The sequence below is a fragment of the Coffea eugenioides genome, chromosome 4 (assembly GCF_003713205.1).
Source record: "Coffea eugenioides isolate CCC68of chromosome 4, Ceug_1.0, whole genome shotgun sequence".
In the NCBI taxonomy this organism is placed as follows: domain Eukaryota; kingdom Viridiplantae; phylum Streptophyta; class Magnoliopsida; order Gentianales; family Rubiaceae; genus Coffea; species Coffea eugenioides.
In genome coordinates this window covers 42,633,142-42,650,386 of record NC_040038.1, presented here as the reverse complement: position 1 = coordinate 42,650,386, position 17,245 = coordinate 42,633,142, and the positions used below count along the sequence as shown (strand labels likewise).

The 17,245-nt window shown below is 33.5% G+C and overlaps 2 protein-coding genes across 2 annotated transcripts; one reads left to right on the top strand and one right to left on the bottom strand.

The window, feature by feature from the left end:
- Positions 1-10,677: 10,677 nt before the first annotated feature.
- On the top strand, positions 10,678-12,870 carry LOC113769422 (protein NRT1/ PTR FAMILY 2.11-like). Its single transcript, XM_027313868.1, has 4 exons — positions 10,678-10,792; positions 10,866-11,083; positions 11,250-11,806; positions 11,964-12,870. The coding sequence occupies exons 1-4, from the start codon at positions 10,678-10,680 to the stop codon at positions 12,868-12,870; spliced, it is 1,797 nt and encodes a 598-aa protein (XP_027169669.1).
- Positions 12,871-13,318: 448 nt separating this feature from the next.
- Positions 13,319-15,824, bottom strand: LOC113769421 (protein NRT1/ PTR FAMILY 2.8). Its single transcript, XM_027313867.1, has 3 exons — positions 15,716-15,824; positions 14,990-15,207; positions 13,319-14,764 (listed from the first exon to the last, which is right to left on the bottom strand). Exons 1-3 carry the CDS (start codon positions 15,822-15,824, stop codon positions 13,319-13,321), a joined length of 1,773 nt encoding a protein of 590 aa, XP_027169668.1.
- Between the last annotated feature and the right edge of the window lie 1,421 nt (positions 15,825-17,245).

Below are 17,245 nucleotides of genomic sequence, written 5' to 3'. Positions count from 1 at the left end.
ATCCACTCATGAATTCATACTAGTAGCAGATTGCACCCAATTATTTCAAAAACGTTCTTAATACTTACGTTTATGCTAATGCCAAATGATAACCTTAAAGCTAATAGAATTAACCAATGCGACTTTGTCCATGCATCAGGAGAAACTATAGTGTGATTATGTAGTTCTCTCTTGGAATTCTTTCTTAGTATGCTCTGGTAACACCACATGATATCACCCCAAAAAAAAAGCCAGAAGAAGTCATAATAATTTTAAGAAAAAAGGAATAACAATTAATATAATTACGTAGTACTGCATAACTGCAGCAGATGCTGGAGTGCTACTGCGTGTGACATTTGAACATTCAGGTTTAGAATGCCCGTGATCAGGGCCCTTGTTAAGTCACATTGTCCCCCAATTATTTTTATGCCTCCCAATTATTTGTATGTAACCAATTGTCTAGCTAGTCTGTGTACAATCAATGATTTTAAATTTCTTCAACAAGATGACAAAATTTATATGACTGAGAATATACAATTCTTATTCTATTTCATGTAACTTTTAAATACACTTATTCAAGCCAGTGATAACACATCCTCTCTTTTTTTGTTTCATATTTTTGTTAAAAAATGTGCAAGAAGAAGAAGGAGGAGGAGGATTTCATATCACAAATGTTGACATATTTTAAACCAAACATATTTAGAATCTTAAGAGTTTTAGAAATTGATTTATTATTTGGTAACTATATTAGATTTGGTGTCATAGTTGATTTAGAAAATAGAGTTGAGTCATGTTTTGATATTATAATTAGAATAGGATTTGTGATTATATTTCTCTATTTAAGGATTTGGAGTTCTAAGTTTGTAGTTGAGAAAAATTAGTGAATTGAAGCAAAATATTTTCTTTCCTCCTGTGCCTTTCTTATTTGTAAGATTTTAATGTTATTTCCACTGCGTGATTCTTTATGCTAACAAGTGGTATCAAAACCTTAAGTTCAAAAGTTTGATCTTGAAGTATCAATTGTGCATGAAGGGTGTGCAGAATTTGTGATAGAGAAATCTGTGCCAAGGGTACAGAGATTGTGATAAAGTACTCGCATATTGAAAAATTGGACCACAAGCGTTGGTCTTGGAATAGTCATTCATTGATTGGAATTAGGAAAAAGTGACCCTAATTGAACAGAGATCTAAAAAGAGTCCAGAGGGACTTGTTGGTGTTATATAGTGATCAAAGAAAAAGGTCCTGCTAGATCATTGATTATTACAGTGCTGTTTGATCAAGTCTGAAGCCAGGGAAACCAAGAAATTCAAGCAGAGAAGAAAAATTTTGTGAATGTACGTAAATTGTTTTGAATTGCCATGGAGAGAGAATTTGTCAATTGTGGAAATTATTACCATAAAGAAGATTACGAAAGGTATGATTTATTAGTTAAAAGTTGTGCGGATTGTTAATCAAGAACTATGGTGGCTCTAATTGCGAATGGGTCAATATGGATGACTTTTTGATCGAGGAGAATTAGCAGCAAAATTGTATGCAGATAGTCCACTTCCACGCATAAATATGCAGATGGGTATCAGTTACAATTTGGAGTTCCACTTGAGTTATACTGCATTGGAGGTGACAAAATCAAGAGTTTGGTTTAAAGGAAGCACTGTTGAAATATTTTAACTAAGCATATTTAGAATCTTAATAGTTTTCGAAATTGATTTGTTATTTGATAACTATATTAAATTAGGTGTCACAGTTGGTTTAAGAAATAGAGTTGAGTTATATTTTGATATTATAATTAGAATAGGATTTGTGGTTATATTTCTCTATTTAAGGACTTGGAATCCTAAGTTTGTAGTTAAGGGAAATTAGTAAATTGAAACAAAATATTTTATTTCCTCCCGTGCCTTTCTTATTTGTAAGATTTTTAATGTTATTTCCGCTACATGATATTTTGTGCTAAAAACAAAGAAAAAGAATATTCTTACAATGTTCTCACGGCACGGCATGATATCACAAGAAAAAAAAAAATAAAGCCATGAGAATTGTGAAATTCCAGTGTAGACTAGGGCTCTTAAAAATTGGGAAGTGTCTAAAGCTTGGAATTTCGATCAAGGTATTTTTATTCATTGATCCTGTATAGATAAGGAGTAGAGAGTGTTGTGTATAACCTTTTTTTGTGCTTTTTCCCTGGCTAGAAAATGGTTTTTGGTTTCTTACCAAGGTGTACAAATTTCTTGAATATCAACAAAAAAGCTATGTTTACGTACAAAAAAAAAATGGAGAGAAAGTCTATGGCTATTTGTACTGTGCTAGTGTTATGAAAAGGACTTAATATATATATTTTTTTACTTGATAGACCTTTTCAGAGAGATTTGGCTGGGCCATTTTCCGATTTTATGATGTGAACACTAATATCAAATAATTAAATGTGGACAATATAACATGATCATAATTGAATAATTTCACAAAATTTTCCATTTCCTGTAGAATAATATTTTAGTATAATTTCTAAGACTGGATTACTTCAGTAAGTGCTTCTTTGACATTTGAATATTCAGCGATTGATCATCATTCTCGAATCAGGTCCCTATAGTCCATATTTTCTCCATACGCTGTTGGTGATGTTTACAGATCAAAACAATTATTATACTTAAGTAATCTGTTTACAGTCAAATATTTCCGGGAGTATACAATCCTTGTTCTTTTCCGTGGAACATCATGCGTAGACTTTTTTATCCGGTATCATAATTTTTTTTTTCTTTGTGGTTAGGAATGTAAATGAGCCTAATCAAACTAAACACCTTAGTGTTTAAAATTGTTTGATTATTTTAACGAATTTAAATTTTTTTCAAATTAGCTTGTTTAGTTGCCGAACTGAATTTGAATGAGATTTTTATCAAATTTGAGCATTATCGAACATAAAATACTATTCAAATTTAGATTGATTAGTTAGTGAACCAAATTCGAATAAGCCTTTACTAAATCGAACTCCCTTCAAGCATTAACCAGTTTGATTTAGAAGTGGCAGTTTCAATTCATATCCATTTAACCATACATATCCACCTCACTTAAATGTTTTGGATTATTAAACAAATTTAGATGGATATTAACCAGCGGTGGAGCCACATGGAAGTTAGTGGGGTCAATTGACCCACTTAACTTTGAAAAAATTAGCTTTTAGGCTTAGGAAATTTAGAAAATTTTAAAGTTGATCTTATTTGACCCCACTAAATTTTAACAAATTTTCTTTTCTATATATATTGAACCTAAATAATTGAAAATTCATAAATTTTGCCATCACAAGAATTTGAATTTGTTTCAAGTTATTTATGAAAGTTATTTCAAGAATACATTCTTCCAAAGTATTTAAAAACAAGGGATGACCTTTCTTGAGTGGAGTGGAAAAACTAATTTTTTCAAACTTCAAACTTTCCAAAAACAAGAATTTTTGAAATGGATGCTAAACTTTTATTTATAATACGATTCATTCATAATAAGCTATAGATAAATTTCTTAAAAGAAACTCGTAAAAATCAAGTTGATGGTAGTTCACAGATTATTTAAAAGTTTCAATTGCTTACACTGAAAAAGTTGTTTTAACAAAATTAATAATGTATTGATTTTGCAACATTTTCAGAAGATGAGTACTTGTAAGGTACAATTATGAACATTTTGAAGATCTATTATTTTTAGTGCATGACGGAGATGTAAATCAAATTATGCTGGACAATTTTCTACAATATATTAATGAAACTTGCTTTAATATATAATATATATATGTATGTATATATATATATTTATAATCCATCCAAATCCATTTAAAAACGTAATGAGAAAACCCACCATTTTTCAGTAGTACTAAATGTTTATTATGATGCTGAGTGAATCTCCCATCTCGCAGTAAGTGATTAAGAAAAAAAAAACTTGACAAATAAAAGAAAAACTTTGACATAAAAACCCAGAACTCAGAAGACTGCCCTCGTCCCCAGTTTCAAGCTTTGAAGTCGAATTAAAGCGTTTTAAACGAAACAAAGAGAGGATGAGTAATTTTTTTAAAAAAAAAAAGAAAAAGAAAAGAAAAGTGCTTTACATAAACTTGATTGCTGCCATAACAACTTTTTACATGCTTTATTTATTTTCTTTTTCCATTTTTCTGTTTTTATTCTTCTTAGTTATCAGAACTCATTCTATTAACTTAGCAGTGTCAATTTCAAGCTGCGTGTTAGATAAAGGAATTAGATGTGTGTTACTTAAATAGATTTTAAATGGATAATTCGATATTTATCGTCCATTTGGATCCAATCCACACATAACCATTTATTATATGAATTTGAGCTGATTGAACCATTTAATTCACGATCCATTTATATAAAATCAATTATGATCCAAATATTCATTTTGTCACTTCTAGTTTGATTTATCTTTCAACTCTATCTTGGTCCAAAAAACATGAACAGAAAAAAAAGGTATATCATATCTCATACTTGGGATAAGTCGTCTTTGCCATGACATGTTAACCATGCATCCATTTTTTTTCCCCGTGCTTAATTATTGATGGCATAATATTATTGATTGGCAGTTGGTTTTCTTCGACTATAGTTATGAGAGTAGGGAACACGGATAATGACATAAGTTTATACTTTTCAAGGATAATGAGTGTTTGATTAGGCTCTCATATTTTGGAGGCGACAATGTAGAGATATTTGTTACATCGGACTTGATTTACAAACAAAGGTTTGAATAACTCTAAACAAAGCAAGATACTCATGTCTAAACCATGTATACTTGTATATTTTTTTATTTAATTAATTTTCTTCTTCATATTTATATTTTTGTGTTACTAGAACAACAATTTTAATTGGGAAATAGTTTAGAGATTTAGTATTGCTATGTATTATGCAATTCATTGCCTTTTTCTAGCAGTATGAAATTCTCCTAAATTAAAATTGTAAGCTCTTAAATTAAAAGTTGCATATACTATACAGGATCTCCAAAATATGAGATTATAAGAGTTTTTATAGCTGACAACATGCAATTTCTTTAGTAGTAGTTTTGGGCAATTTCTTTTTAAGTTATTGTTGCTTTTTAATACGACGAAAAAAAATATCAGCTAAAAGATTGGATCAGATTCAAAGTTGTCAAAAAAGAAAGGTCACCAATTCAACACTTAGTAAGAATAGTGACTAGGGTCAATATTTATAGTTTATATTTTTGTATTTTTACTCATTAAATATAAAAAAAGAAGAATAAGAAGAGAAAAAGGAAAAAAAATAATTATAAATTTCATTCTTTGTATATGCATACCCAATAAAGGAATTTTATTAAAATGGCAAAGCTAATATTATCATTTTAGGTGGACAAGGGAGGTAGATGCAATTTTTAAAGCCTTAAGAGAACTCAATGAAATTGTTAGAAATCTCAAGAGAGGTTTCTAAAATGATCCCTATTTCTAATTGATAAAGTGTCTCCAGCTTTTGTGATATATATTTTAGTAATTATTTTTTCGTTAAAAAATAGAGATGAATTTTGTATCAATCAACGAGATACCTTTTGTTGTTATGTTTTTAAACACTAGTTTTGAGTTAGATGCATTTTGATGATAGATTTGATCCAACGATGAACGCAGGTAAAACTTATTGGTTCGATTTGTTCACTAACCAAATAATTAATTACTTTGAACTTTGAATAAAATTGGCCCACAAAGTCAACCTCAAAAAAAAAAAAAAAAAAATGCCAGCGCCAAGGCTGCCACATGACAGCAAGAGGAGGAACATACCGTAATTACCTCTCTTCAATTATGTAGTAGGAAAGGGGCCTTTTTTTTGTACTCGGCGAAAAATATGTGCATGATTATTAGTTCACTTATTTATCCATTGACTTTTTAAGAATATTTATTAGGTTAATGTTAGGATATGAGAAAATTGTTTGCTAGAATTTATGAAGACCAAGCTCCTGATAATTTGACTATATAGTTCAGTCAATCTTATCCAAGCTTTTCACATTTTACTTCACAAGCACTCCAATTCGTGAGTCCAAGAAGACTATAAATTTTATAAAATTAAAGAGGTTTTTTTTAACGGTTATTCAGTCGATACTTTTAGTACACTTAAATAACACCTAATCTAATATGTAAATATACATACTAAGAATTATTATTCTCTCTCATAAAATTGTATTTATATACTTTCACTTATTGGCTTTATTTTTTAAAAAACAAATTTAACACTTCAATGACATCTTAAAGGTAAACTAAAAGTAGAAGAGTAGTTGCATTTCATGCACTATAGGTCAGTGTTGTTAAACTTGGATTGGATTAATGGTCGGTCGACCGATCCAACCATGAACTACCCTTTTTGTCGAGATGATTTGTAGCATAAAACTGATTTGGTCCAAATGTAGTCAAAACCTTCAAAAACTAGTTAAACCAATGACCTGGTTCGACTAGTTGACCTGGTTCTCAAACTTTTTTTTCTTGTTTTTTCTGAACATAATTTGAATTACCTAAATTGTAAAATTTTCACTTATTAATAGAAATAAGAAACTGCCACCCATTTAGTATTAATACGAAAATCACTTGTTTCCCTAAATGATCTTTAATCAAGAAGTTTTCATTTCTATCATTTTATTAATTTAGCATCAGTGATCCTAACTTGCATTAATTTGTCTTCATTTAGTTTTTCAAGTAGTTTTGGAAAATTGACATATTTTAGCCATGCATTTACATTTTTATATATAAATTTTAGGTGTATATTTGATTGCAAATCTAATATTTTTGGAACATGTTATATGGTTGGTTGAATATAACCAAGAACTTAATTTTAATATTTTTGAAACTTATAAAAATATAAAATAATTATAATATCAAGCTGATGCTAGCAAATTTTTTAGAACGGTCCGATCTCCGATCGATCCGACCAGTTGATCTCTAATCCAATAGTTTAATCAAGTCACTATCCGGTCCGAATTTGACAACATTGCTATAGGTTTTAGTGGAAAGTGGATGTCACCGTCATCTTAGGAAACATGAAACAAGAGTAAAGAACAATGTGATGTCAAAAATTGAAGGAAAAAGAGACGGTTTCAACTAGTAATTAATCAGCAGCAGTTACATATTGGTGACGGTTACAGCAAGTCATATATAAAAGGAATAGGAAAGAAGAAAACAAAAGGATATCCGACTCAAGTGAAGTCTAGGATTTTCTTTTTTTTATGCCACAAGCCCAAAGGACTGGTGGTGTAAAAGGTCAAGAGTTTAATTCTTACCTCCCACCAATTTATCACTATATGTGGCTGCCTTCAGTGGCTTCTCTGATGGTGATTCAACTCCCATTAGCTCTCCCCCTTCTCCTAAATTAGGATAGACTAACTTATAAAAATGTTACCGTTGCAAAAAAAAAAAAAAAAAAAGTGTTCAACTCCCATTAGTTCTCCCCCTTCCCCTAAATTAAGATAGACTAACTTATAATTAAAATGTTACCGTTGCAAAAAAAAAAGAAAAAAAGAAGTGAAGTCTAGTTTTTGAGTCACTTTAGGTTGATGTCAGTCCCAAATTTTAGAGAACGTTCCCTTCCATTTTATGTAACTTGAACCTTTTCCTACATATACGTGATGCAATGATCCGGTTCAACTAGTTGACCTGATTCTCAAACTTTTCTTTCTTGTTTTTCCTAAACATATTTTAAATTAACTAAATTGTAAAATTTTCATTTGTTAATAGAAATAAGAAAATGCCACCCACTTAGTATTAACATGAAAATCACTCGCTTCCCTAAATGATCTCTAATCAAGAAGTTTTTATCTCTATCATTTTATTAATTTAGCATCAGTGATCCTAACTTGCATTAATTTATCTTCATTTAGTTTTGGAAAATGGACATATTTTAGTCTTGCATTTACATTTTTATATATAAATTTTAAGTGTATATTTGATTGCAAGTCTAATATTTTTGGAACATTTTGTATAGTTGATTGAATATAACCAAGAACTTAATTTCAATATTTTTGAAACTTATAAAAATATAAAATAATTATGACATCAAGCTGACGTCAACAGATTTTTTAGAATGGTCTGACCGATCCAACTAATTGATCCCTAATCCAATAGTTTAACCAAATCGCTATCCGCTTCGAGTTTAACAACATTGCTATAGGTTTTAGTGGAAAGTGGATGTGACCATCATCTTATGAAACATGAAACAAGAGTAAAGAACAATGTGATGTCAAAAATTGAAGGAAAAAGTAGGGTTGTAATCCAACGAGTTGCTCGCGAGGAGCTCGGTCAAAAACTTGACTCGGATTCGGGTTGACCGAGTTTGAGTTGAGTTCAAGTAGATCGATAAGCCGAGCAAGTCAAATTAAAGTAACCAGGTGCAATGCTCGAAAGCTCATCGGGCCTTATTGAGCTTTTTAATTTTAATTTTTTTAATAAATTATTATTATGAAATTACCCTTTTGTCTAAAAGAGTGGTTGAATTTACAAAATGTTTCAGGTCGTATGAAAATTTTTAAAGGTCAATAATGTCTTTTCGCTCAAAAATTGTCAATAAAATGAAATTTTCTGACTCGAGCTCGATAAAACTCGTATAGACTCGAATCAATGCGAGTTGAACTCGAGTTCTGTGAGCAATGCATCGAATTCGAACTCGAGTTCCAATAATACTACTCGCTCGAACTTGAGCTCGAGCATCTTTCGCCATATTCGAGTTTTATTTGACTCGATTACATCCCTATGAAAAAGAGACGGTTTCAACCAGTAAATCAGCAGCAGTTACATATTGGTGTAGGTTACAGCAAGTCTTATATAAAAGGAATAGGAAAGAAGAAAACAAAAGGATATCCAACTTAAGTGAAGTCTAGTTTTTGAGTCACTTTAGGTTCATAGCAGCCTAGATTTTTAGATCAAAGAACGTTCCCTTCCTTTTTATATAACTTGAACCTTTTCCATCCTTCAAAAAAAAAAAAAAAAAAATTTTCCCTACATATAAGTGACGCAATTTCCGTGTCCACCCAAAACACTCGATGCAGAGGACAAGGAACATTTAGTACCAACTACTAGAGTTCCAACAGAATCATCAAAGCCGCTGGACGCCGCTTCCAAATTTATGCTTCCTTGTCATCGTTCTGTTTTTGGCACTTCAACAGTTGTCACAGCAGTCTGCAAAGAATTATACGGACTTGGATCTGTACAAAATTGAAAGTTGTAATTGCATTAATTACTTACCCATACTGGCTTGTGTGTTTTGTGTACTCTAATCCAAGGCTTAAAGAGTTTTATAAAAGGGATAATTTCAGAAACCTCTATTAGGTTTCTAATAGTTTCACTTAACTCCCTTAAAGTTTTAAAAATATCGTTTGCCTCCCTTATTTTTAAATTTTTGTAGCATTCTCGACCCAATTCAAATTATATAATTAAAATACTATGTTTAGGTTAAGAAGGAGAAAATTAATTTCATTCCAAATTTGCCCTTTTGTTGTGGTCCCTTAGTTGTACTAACAAATCAATTTAAAATCCTTTGACATTTGATAACTTGATGGATGTATTTTTTTAATTAAAAAAAGTATAAGTTTGGGGTTGAGAGATACTTTAGCAAATATTATCTATAATTTGAAGACAAAATTTAAAATTGATGAATTATAAATAATTTCAAAAGAATATAAAAACTATTTAAAATATTGTAAAGATGAAAAAATTTCATCTTCTAAACATCTCAAATTAGTTTTAAAATGTAATTAAAAAAAATTTCCCTTTTCTAAATTTTTAAGCTATCAATCTAGATAAATAAAAGTTAAAGATTCTAAACGGTTCAAAAAATTTATTAAATTCAATCAAAATATTTTACATAAAAATAAATACTTTCTGACTTGGTAATCTAAGGGCACATGACAAGTTTATAGATAAATAAATGTGGACCCAATATTGAAGTTTTAAAATCATAGTTGACCCCTAAATTGCAACACTTTTATGGATGAAATCTACCTTTTTATTTAAAAAAACAATACCAGATTTATTTTTTACTATGTGACCTTAGAGTACCAAGTAGACAAACTCTAAAGGAAAATATTATTTTGTAATCTGAAAACATGTTAAATAAACTTTTATCATTTGTTTGTACTTTAAAAAAGTAGATTGCTTACGGTTACGACTACTATATTTTTGTCCCTTTTAAAAAAAAGTACATCTTCATACTTTTTCTCCTTATTTTTAACATTTGATTATTATGCGTACAATTTTAAAAAAAAAAAAAAAAGCAAGGCAATGAAGGACATTGTTAGAAAGAAATTATGTTCTCTTTCCCAAGATGAGTATTTTATTCATCTAATTTGAATTGGGTTGAGGATGTTGCAAAAATTTGAGAATAGGATGAGCAAGTGATATTTTTATAACTTCAAGGGCGCTACGCGAAACTATTAGAAACCTTAAGAGAGGTTTCGAAATTATCCCTCTATGAAACCTTCTTAATGAGTAAGGGTAATTACACTGGCTCCAGATTTGTCATTTTGTAACTTGTTGAACCTGAAGCAGGGTACGGAGAGATGTTTACAAGTATCAAAACTGTTAGAGAGATTCAAAGAATATATAGAACTCTCTCTATATATATTGCTTCAAAATCTATTAGACATCATAAATCCATAGCAACACAAGCAAAAAGTAAGGTCATCCCATTAGTACAATAAAAATAGCAAAAAGAGGCAGAAGAGCAGGGAACAATGGGACTGAGTTCTACTACAGATGACAGTACCGACTTGAAATTGGATGAAACATCTCTCGAAGTTAGTCATGAAATCAAGTACAAAGGGGTCAAAGTCATGCCTTTTATTATAGGTAATGATTTTAAACATGCATTTCTGTAGAAGTTTATAATCTTTGGGAGAAATTAAAAGTAAAATTCTGGCAGGGAATGAAATGTTTGATAAGCTGGGAGGATTTGGAATCGGAGCAAATCTGTTGGTGTATCTGACCACTGTCTTCAACATGAAGCCCATTACTGCAACCAATCTCCTCAATATCTTCAGTGGTACCGGCAATTTGGGAACCTTGGTCGGAGCATTCTTGTCCGATACTTATTTTGGTCGATACAAGACTCTCGCCTTCGCTTCTATATGCTATTTCTTGGTAATGTAGCATAAACAATTTAATGTTTCCAGGCTGATGTTTCTCTTTATGAGAAACTGAAGTAATATAATCCTTGTCCTCTTGAATTATATAGAAAGAAGAATATAGGAGTCGAATTCCGAGCATATTTGTTTGATCTTTAGCTTCTGGTATGCATGAATTACAGGGAATGCTGGTGCTAACACTAACAGCATTGATCCCTAATCTGCATCCTCCTTCCTGCCAAAAAGGAAGCAGCAAATGCGCCGAAGCAACATCAGGCCAACTTACTATTTTATTAAGTGGATTTGGATTGCTGATAATAGGAGCTGGTGGCTTGCGACCATGTAACATTCCTTTTGGAGCAGATCAATTCAATCCCAATACCGAATCAGGGAGAAAGGGAATCAACAGTTTTTTCAGTTGGTATTATTTCACCACCACATTTGCTGTGATGGTATCATTCACAGTCTTGGTCTACGTCCAAAACAGTGTCAACTGGGCTCTGGGGTTTGCGATTCCTACATTTCTCATGTTTATATCATGCCTTTTCTTCTTCGTGGGCACAAGAATGTATGTGATGATAACGCCACAAGGCAGTCCCTTGACAAGTATGGCTCAGGTGATGGTGGCTGCAATTAAAAAGAGGCATATGCATTTACCAGATCATCCATGGGATTCTCTATTTGCTTACATTTCCTCCAATTCAATTAACTCGAAGCTTCCTTACACAGATCAGTTCAGGTAATAATTGATGTCCAGACATCGAAGTTTGAATCAATCAACTCAAAGCTTCCTTGTACAGAACCCTCTAAACGTTTCATTTATTTACGAAAAATTGTTAATTGTCATTTCTTGTCACTCTTAGTTTCCACTACTAAGACAAGAGGAATTGATTCAGGTTCCTCACTAAAGCAGCAATCATAACTCCAGGAGACCGTATGAACCTAGATGGCTCAGCTTCCAATCCATGGAGACTTTGCAGCATCCAGCAGGTGGAAGAATTGAAATGTGTGGTTAGAATAATTCCTATATGGTTTGCAGGTGCTATGTACTTTGTGGCTCTGAAGCAGATACATACCTACGTCGTTTTCCAGGCCATCCAATCTGATAGACGAATAGGAATTGGAAACGTTAAAATCCCGCCAGCATCTTTCATAATCTTTTCCTTGCTAGGCTTTTCAATATGCACAGCTATCTATGATACAGTCATGGTTCCGCTACTTCGAAGGATCACCAACAGAGAAGAAGGCATCACAGTCCTGAAAAAGATTGGTGTTGGCATGGTTATTGCTCCAATCGCTTTGATACTATCTGGAGTAGTGGAATACAAGAGGAGAACAATGGCTCTTTCTATGCCATTCGTAGGAACAGCACCAAGCGAAGGTGGCATTTCTCCGATGAATGCTCGTTGGTTGATTCCTCAGTTGGCATTAATTGGGGTTTCAGAATCATTTGCCATTATTGGTCAAGTTGCATTTTTCTACAAGGAGTTCCCTGAGAGCATGAGAAGTTTTGGAGGGTCCTTCTTGTCTTGTGGTGCTGCAATGACTGATTATATGGGCAGCTCCTTGATTTCGGTCATCAATAGGGTAACCAGAGACGCATCAGGACGTAGTTGGTTGGATCAAGACCTCAACAAGGGAAGATTGGATTATTTTTATTACCTGGTTGCTGCTTTGGGGATCATAAACCTAGGATATTTTCTCGTTTCTGCAAAGTGGTACAAGTACATAGGAACACAGGGCAAGGACATCCCAGTTGCTGCTCCCATGGATGAAATAAATTCAAAACACCATCCTGTTTGATTAAACTGGTGTACATTTAATTGGTGTTAAGATGATCTTATCAATCTAGCTCGTTATCTTTACCAGTCTATGCGCATGTCTACATCTATCTTGGTATCAGTTTGACACATCTGCTGCCTTTTGATGTCATCTTGCCTTTGGTTTTTTGTACATGTTCTGGGCATGCTCCTACAGTCACAAACTCTTTATGCCTTCTGATAACAAAGATCTTCCTTTCAACCTCAATCCAAAAAAGAATCATTTCTTAGTATTAATAGTGCCAAGGAACGATGAAGAGCAAAGCGTTTTCCTGCGTGTAAAAGAAGAAAGCACTACGACGAACAAAATTTCCAAGGTCTAATCCTATACTCAATATCAGATGCTCGCTCTGATTGAAATCAAACTAAACTGTGTCTGCTGGTTAAGGACGATGTGTTTGCAATCCTTTTTCTTCATCCTTTGTGTCCCATCAAGCAGAAAATTTTCTAGATTGGGAAATTGAGTGGTTGTCCAGCTGCAGATCCCCCCCAGTGGTTATAGCTTTCTTGCTAGATACATAATTGCCGGCAAAGAAGGTGAAGTATACAAAATTGATTACTCCTAGAGATGCAATGATGAAATAGTAGTAGTCCAGCCTGTTCTTGTTAAGATCATGATCTCCCAACCATGGCTGTCTCCCATTTTTTCCAGTTGCAACGTGAATAATATTGACAATAAGAGAACTTAAGTAGCTGCCAATTGACAAACTTAAGAAAAACACAGCACCTGCAATACTTCTCATGCTCTCAGGCATCTGGACAGTAAAAAATTCCATTATAGCAACAGCTGCAAAAGCTTCTGTCAAGCCTGATAGAACAAACTGAGGCAGGAGAAATCCGATACTAAGAGGAGAAACATGAGATCCGTGTTTTAAAGCCGATTCTCGCCTCTTTTTTTCAATGATACCAGCCACAACCATGCACAAAATTGACATCACAATGCCAGTTCTAATTTTTTCTTTCAGTGTTATTCTTGCGTCCCTTTTCATGATTTTCCTTGACGTCGGGAGATAGAGGCGTTGGTATATGAATATCCAAATGGATAGAGCTATCATTGACGTGTTTCCCATCCAAGCCGGTGGAACTTTGAAATGAGGTCCAAGAAATTGATTCATCTGAATTCCCTGAAGGTTCCCAAACGTATTCTGCTGGTCCATGACTACAAAACAACCAATAGCGGAGCACCATACTGGCACGATACCAACCAAGCATTTTAACTGTTCCACTTGTTGCACGCTACATAATCTCCAACTATCTGTGGGCTGACCTTGACAATCCAGTTCACTTGAGTCAAGGATTACAGCAGCCTTATTTAGGCAGTTGAATCTGTCAGTCAGCATCAGTTTAGTTGGCTCCAGCTCTTCATCTGTTGCAGGACTATAGAAGGTATGATCACTACTTTGTCTCAGGTTTACCTTTCTTTTCTTGATCGATGCACTGATCACCTTAGCCATGTCTATAAAAATACTCCCCTGAGGCTTCCTGATTATGTAGGTTTTGCGACCAATCAAAAAAATGATTATCGAACAAGCTAGGCAAACTGTTGGAATAGCAAATCCTATTGCCCAGCTAATGTTAGTCTGAACATAGACAACTCCAGTGAGTGCTATCATGAGTGCAATGGTAAATGAGAAGTACCACCAATTGAAAAAGCTTTCCAGACGTGCTTTTCCCTTTTCTGTCCTTGTGTCAAATTGATCAGCCCCAAAGGCAATGTTACAGGGCCTAATGCCCCCTGCACCTATAGCCAACAGACCAAGGCCTAAAAGAAGGACCAGAATCTGCCATCCCTGAGGCTTTTCGCATACAGATGGCTCATGGCAGGCTGGTGGCCTCAGTTCAGGTATGGCTGCAGTCAAAGCTGTTGTGCCCATGCCCTGTTTCAAGAAAATTGAGTGGTCATATTTTTTGGATACAAGATTTTTCAAAAATATCATGTACAATTTCCCGCAAATTCAAGAAATATCTTGAACTACATTTGCTCAAAGTGAACAAAGAAATGAAGATTAGGTACCAGTCTAGTCCCAATTATACCACAAGTGCAGAAAATGTGGGTACTTCTTTTGGGAAAAATCAATGGGATTGAAGGAGATCAATTATACCACAAGAGAGGATATGGAGCCAAAGAGAAGAGTAAGGAATCTGCCCAAATAGGCATCTGAGACAATAGCCCCGGCTATTGACAAGACATTGGAAGAACCCGTCCAAATAGTAACCACATTAACAAGAAAGATGCCACCCAAATTGTACTTTGTTCGCAAGTACACTGTTAAATTGGCTGTCAAGCTCATGGATGCCAACTTCTCAAATGATTCATTACCTTGCAAAAGAACAAAAGAGAGCCAAGAATGAGCAAATCAATCCATCACATTTATTCAATCTCAATAATCAAATATATATGTAATAGAGGCCTTTTGTTAGAATAAATAAATTGATTATTAATCTATTAGGGAAGCGAGAGGGCAGTCACCTGTCTAGCTATATTCTTGCAATACTCAGAAACTCCCTCCTTTCGCCCTCCTCTCCAAAAAAAAAAAAGGAACAACTACAATGCTAGTAATTTCTCAACACGCAAATACTGCCTGTGCATCTTGCCTCATGCTCTCAAGTCCTAGCTCTACCACTAAACAAAAATAACAACCCAACTCAACTCCAACTATTCTTGATTTTTTGAATATAAGATAGACTAAAAAACAGACAGAGAGAGAGAGAGAGAGAGAGGCATCCCGAAGGCATTAAAGAATGTCTTGTTGAATATATATTTGCATGCATTATGTATCCTTCAAAACGCGGATATGACTATGATTTGCCAAACTGGCATTCATTACCAAGAATGTACGCAATGGCTCTCCAGCCTCCTGCTTTTCTCGAAGTGGAAGGAGGAACAGAATCTTCATGTTGGGTTGAAGGAGAATGGCTAGTAGAATTCAAAGCCATTTGATTCCCCTCCTCTCTTGCTATGTGAATGTCTTTCTTGTTTCTTTCTAAATGAGCTGGTGAAAGACAATAAACCCCATTTTTTTTTCACTGCATGACTTGTTAAAACATGAACCTCCGAAAATTGTGTCAGTTCTGGTGAGAAAGACAAAGCTACTCAAGACTGAATGACCCGAATTAGTAAAATGACAGCTAAACAAAGGATCTGAAATTTTTAGGAAATTTGTTTCTAAGCTTTATAGTTCTCAACTCTGATGTATCAAGATGATACCGAATATTCTACTATTTCCAACTGCTTTGGTCCAAAAGGGCTTAATATCAGGATTCGGTAGCCCTAGAAGCCGTTGTAGTTCATATATTTTTTCTTGTAAAGCACTGGTAGCCCTTGTAGTTCGGCACCATTAAAATCTAATTATACACACATTTAAACATGTGATGTAAACACATAAAAGTGTTATTTTAGCCCCCGCATATATAAGTACCTTTTGTGGTTTTCACTTTTATGATCAGTTGTTATATTAGCACATATTCATTCACACTGTTGAGGGATGCGAATAAACTGCAAATTTGTTTCCGATAAGCATTTTGGAAGAAGTCTAGACAAAATGGTCATACGCCAAGTGTTACTAATGGTCCTAAGGGGGATTCCCGTTTCCCCCTTTTTCATTTGATAGTACTTTTCTACTATTCAGTCTCTTGTGGAGAGAAAACTACGAAGATTTAGCCGTTTATTAATTGTTGTTATCTTTTGGACTCGTTTGCTTACATGTTGAAGATGATTAAAAGTTGAATTAATTACGTACCAAACAAAATTTAGCCAATCAGTACAGTATTGCCCTTCGTACTTTTGTACGTAGACTAATCAGTGCTCCAATCAGTTAGTGTGTTTAGCTTGATTGAGCATGTATCTTGACTAGTACATAGAGATTTATTTATCTATTTGTACCTTAAACAACAATTCTTCTTGCTGCATGCAAAAGCTTACCGACATGTACGGATAGATATTGATGCTGTGTTTCGTTAATTAATTTTTTAGACTTGATATTGACGGATGTTGTACAATTCTTGTTACAATTTTTGAATCAAAGACAACCAATTTCTCAACCTATTTTATGCAAGTATTGACTGTAACAAACAGAATCAATTTCTCAACCTATTGGAAGATCTAGATTTGGGAGCTCTTCACAACTGGATCGACCTATACTCTTCTATATAGATACATTTTATCTGTATACACTCCGAAGCTAGTATGATCTGTCTTCTTGCTGATTTACTTGGTCGAATAATCTGACAAGCATCTTTGCTAGTACTTGTCCTTTCATTTGAGGTTTTCATATATAAGGAGAACATCCAAAGCCCCATTACTTACACATCAATTAAGGTTAACAAAGGAAGAAAACAAAACTTTAGTGGAACATGGA

Coding starts and splice junctions, on each gene's coding strand:
- LOC113769422 (XM_027313868.1), top strand. CDS start 10,678: ATGGGACTGAGTTCTACTACAGATGACAGTACCGACTTGAAATTGGAT. Junction 10,793..10,865: donor AGTCATGCCTTTTATTATAG/GTAATGATTTTA, acceptor AAATTCTGGCAG/GGAATGAAATGTTTGATAAG. Junction 11,807..11,963: donor CCTTACACAGATCAGTTCAG/GTAATAATTGAT, acceptor GAATTGATTCAG/GTTCCTCACTAAAGCAGCAA.
- LOC113769421 (XM_027313867.1), bottom strand. CDS start 15,824: ATGGCTTTGAATTCTACTAGCCATTCTCCTTCAACCCAACATGAAGAT. Junction 15,208..15,715: donor AGCCATTGCGTACATTCTTG/GTAATGAATGCC, acceptor TTCTTTTGCAAG/GTAATGAATCATTTGAGAAG. Junction 14,765..14,989: donor GCTCCATATCCTCTCTTGTG/GTATAATTGATC, acceptor TTCTTGAAACAG/GGCATGGGCACAACAGCTTT.